The sequence below is a fragment of the Chenopodium quinoa genome, unplaced genomic scaffold, assembly GCF_001683475.1.
Source record: "Chenopodium quinoa cultivar QQ74 unplaced genomic scaffold, ASM168347v1, whole genome shotgun sequence".
Lineage (NCBI taxonomy): Eukaryota > Viridiplantae > Streptophyta > Magnoliopsida > Caryophyllales > Amaranthaceae > Chenopodium > Chenopodium quinoa.
The window spans coordinates 5112757-5115687 of NW_018742484.1; the positions used below are offsets into that span (position 1 = coordinate 5112757).

General features: G+C 37.2%; 1 protein-coding gene across 1 annotated transcript; it reads right to left on the reverse strand.

Annotated features, from left to right (window-relative positions):
• Window positions 1-288: 288 nt before the first annotated feature.
• On the reverse strand, window positions 289-1247 carry LOC110719193 (replication protein A 70 kDa DNA-binding subunit B-like). The gene is made up of 5 exons (XM_021898095.1): window positions 1155-1247; window positions 1048-1072; window positions 895-988; window positions 702-822; window positions 289-522 (listed from the first exon to the last, which is right to left on the reverse strand). The coding sequence occupies exons 1-5, from the start codon at window positions 1245-1247 to the stop codon at window positions 394-396; spliced, it is 462 nt and encodes a 153-aa protein (XP_021753787.1). The 3' UTR covers window positions 289-393.
• Window positions 1248-2931: the final 1684 nt, after the last annotated feature.

Genomic DNA, 2931 nt, shown 5'->3' on the forward strand with positions numbered 1-2931 from the left:
AGGACATTGTAATTAAGTTCTCTGTATGAATGGTATAACATATGGCAACAAAAATTGTAATTTAAAGCTGCAATGAGCTGGTATAGTGACCATATTGGAGTGGTGCAATGAGCTTAACATTGAGCTTACAAAAGGTGTTGCTGTATAACACAACCTACATCGCCATTTATTATTTGATCTCAATAAAAGAGTTCTTACATGGTACATAAGTTTAGATTAAGCCTAGTATTACGAAGTACATAGATATATAATGTTTTGGAAAAAGTGTCGTTTTAGGACACATGCTTTGATTTTTTTCTGCCAGTACTAAATAAGTTTAAATATATAGCTAAAGAAAAGGTGCCGTTAAGGACACACAATTGGTTTTTGTTTTTTGTCGTAGCCTTTGCGTGTTTAGTCAAAGGAAATGTCTTTGAGAGCCCATTTGAGGACCCGGATTCTGGTGAGAGAAGTTGTTGGTGCAATTTGGAAATGTATGGCCTTCAAGTTAGTAGCTATTTCTTCAAATTCCGTCCAATCACCCTGTCCAATAATGCAGATAACGTGTTAGTTGAGTATTAATTTCATGATTTGATTATTTCATCTGTTGTTTATGTTTGGGGGCAGATGGTCATCTAATGTGTAAAAGAAGTCGATATATAGACGTTGTTGGTTCTTTAGTATATATTATAAAAATTGTTGCCTTTTTTTTCTGTTCTTACCGCCATTTTCTTCTCATATATCTCTGAAGTAGGGAGACCAATGAGTTTTTCGCAGTCTTCAGCAAAAGCAGTGAATCTTAGAGTCCCAGTGGCGTCAGTCACATCGACTGTGAAATTAACCCTGCGTTTAAAGGGACATTAGTATTTTGATAATTGTAGTTGTGGAATAGGTTTAATTAAAATAGAGTCTAACCTGACTGTAGCAATACATTTGTTTTTTGAGCAATGTAGGCATTTGAAAGATGTGTCCCTAGCTTCTTGGCAACGCTTTCCACAGTTGTTACATCCTAGGTAGCAATCAGGTTAGCCAACTCAGCATTCGGGATAGTGGCTTGTATCCAATGACGTTCTTCTTGCATTGTGTTTCCAGCCTACAAGGTTAAAAAAATCCATCAATTATAGGTTAATAGATAAGGATTGGTTATCTATGGGCGTGGGGGATGTTGGCATTACATTTTTCTGCTTAATTTCGCTGATAGTTTTGACTGCTGTTGTTCTTGATAATGTTCTGATGCGCAGTATCTTTGTATCCTGGTCAAGAAGCATTGCTTGTTTTTCTTTCATCCTAGGAGGTAAAAAACGACGAATTAGTACAGATGATTAGCATTACATAATGTAAGTGCAGTGTGAATTTTTATTGCTTACCATGTTCGAAGAGCATGTGCTTCCTCCCCAGTAGGATCTGAGATGATAGTAGTCGACTTTGAGCTTGCAAGGGAGAACCCTACATGTTTAAAGGTTGGGAATTACGCATTGTATTGAGGTATGGTATAGATTTGGGGAAGAAATCATAGGCTACCTTCATATGTGGTTGGACGTAAGTGTGTGAAGGCTGCAACTATTGGGCTTAGCACCCAACCTACAAGCTTCCCAGTGTCAATAACAGCAAGGCTTCCACAAATTGAGATGGTCAGTGGCTGTTCAGTGCTGTTTATGATCGCATATTGAGTGAGGCAGAGTTATGCAATTTGGTAGAAATGGTGGAATATATTGTTACATTAGGTTATTATTGTAATTGGATATGTACCTTTGGTCAGTGGCTATGATTTCGCGAACATCCATTAAGTTTCCTCCTGATGTTGGTACTTTCCTGACCTCCTCTATGTAAAGGACAACAGCAAGCAAATCTGTGTGACGGGCAATATACGGTCAATGGCAGGTACATAAAGTGCAGTTACTAATCAAGTTGAAGTGGGTTGGCACTGTACTTACCGAAGCGTTCATTCTTAAAGCTGGTCCTTGGAATTGAGTTGATGGAGATGTAATTTGGCAGAACAGGACCTACAGTTGGGTCAACTAGTTCGATGATCGTTTGTCCTCCGAACGTCATCTGGCAATCATTTTCTCGTTTTTGGTACTTTGGTTCTATTGGTTTGAGTGGAGCATTTGCGATCTCATATTCTTTCCCTAGTTGTAGGACGTTCTTGAAAGTGTTTATTTCATCACCAAAAAGAGTACCTCCAAGATGGTTACCCTGCACAAATTACAATGGTGTTTTGTGAATTGTTGTAGTACATACATTTATTGCAAAAATGAGGGGCAGACAACTCTTTGAGTTTAGTAGGCAGCGATTGGCCCACATTTATTGCAACACCAGCTAAAAGCAGTAATAAATAAACATTTAGTCGAAACAATTTTTTAAAAACTCAAAGAAATGGGTAGCTTATTATTCAGAGACATTCATCTGTCTTTGATTGCTTTTGGCGTTTAGGTTTTGGAATCCCCAAAATCGCCCGTTGTCGAGAGCTCATTCTTGTCTTTGATGTTGTTGGATATTCTGGGAAATCTGCTACAATAGGAAACACCCTTATTTAAGTAATGCGAAGTTTTTCATTTTTAAAAAAATGGAAAAAAAAAAAAAAAAAAAAAAAAAAAAAAAAAACATTGTGCATACCCATCACATATATAAGTATATGTTATGCCTCGGGTTGTAGGAGGGACCCCTTAAATACACCCCAACAAGGTCTTTTCGTTTTTTCTTGCACATTAGCCAATTGCTTACAAGTTTTCCTCAGGAAAACATTTGTACAATTATAATGTAAAATGTAAGGTTCCAAGGGTCCATGCTGTTGTATCAAATTCTGTGATCTTCCATGATAGGTTTAAATTTACTAAACTCCAAAGAATAATGCAAAATCAGAGACAAGTCAATCATGCTGTAAATTATTGTCATATGAACAAACTCCAAAACTAATCACTCCAACATATAGAACCTGGTCCTTGCAGGAAA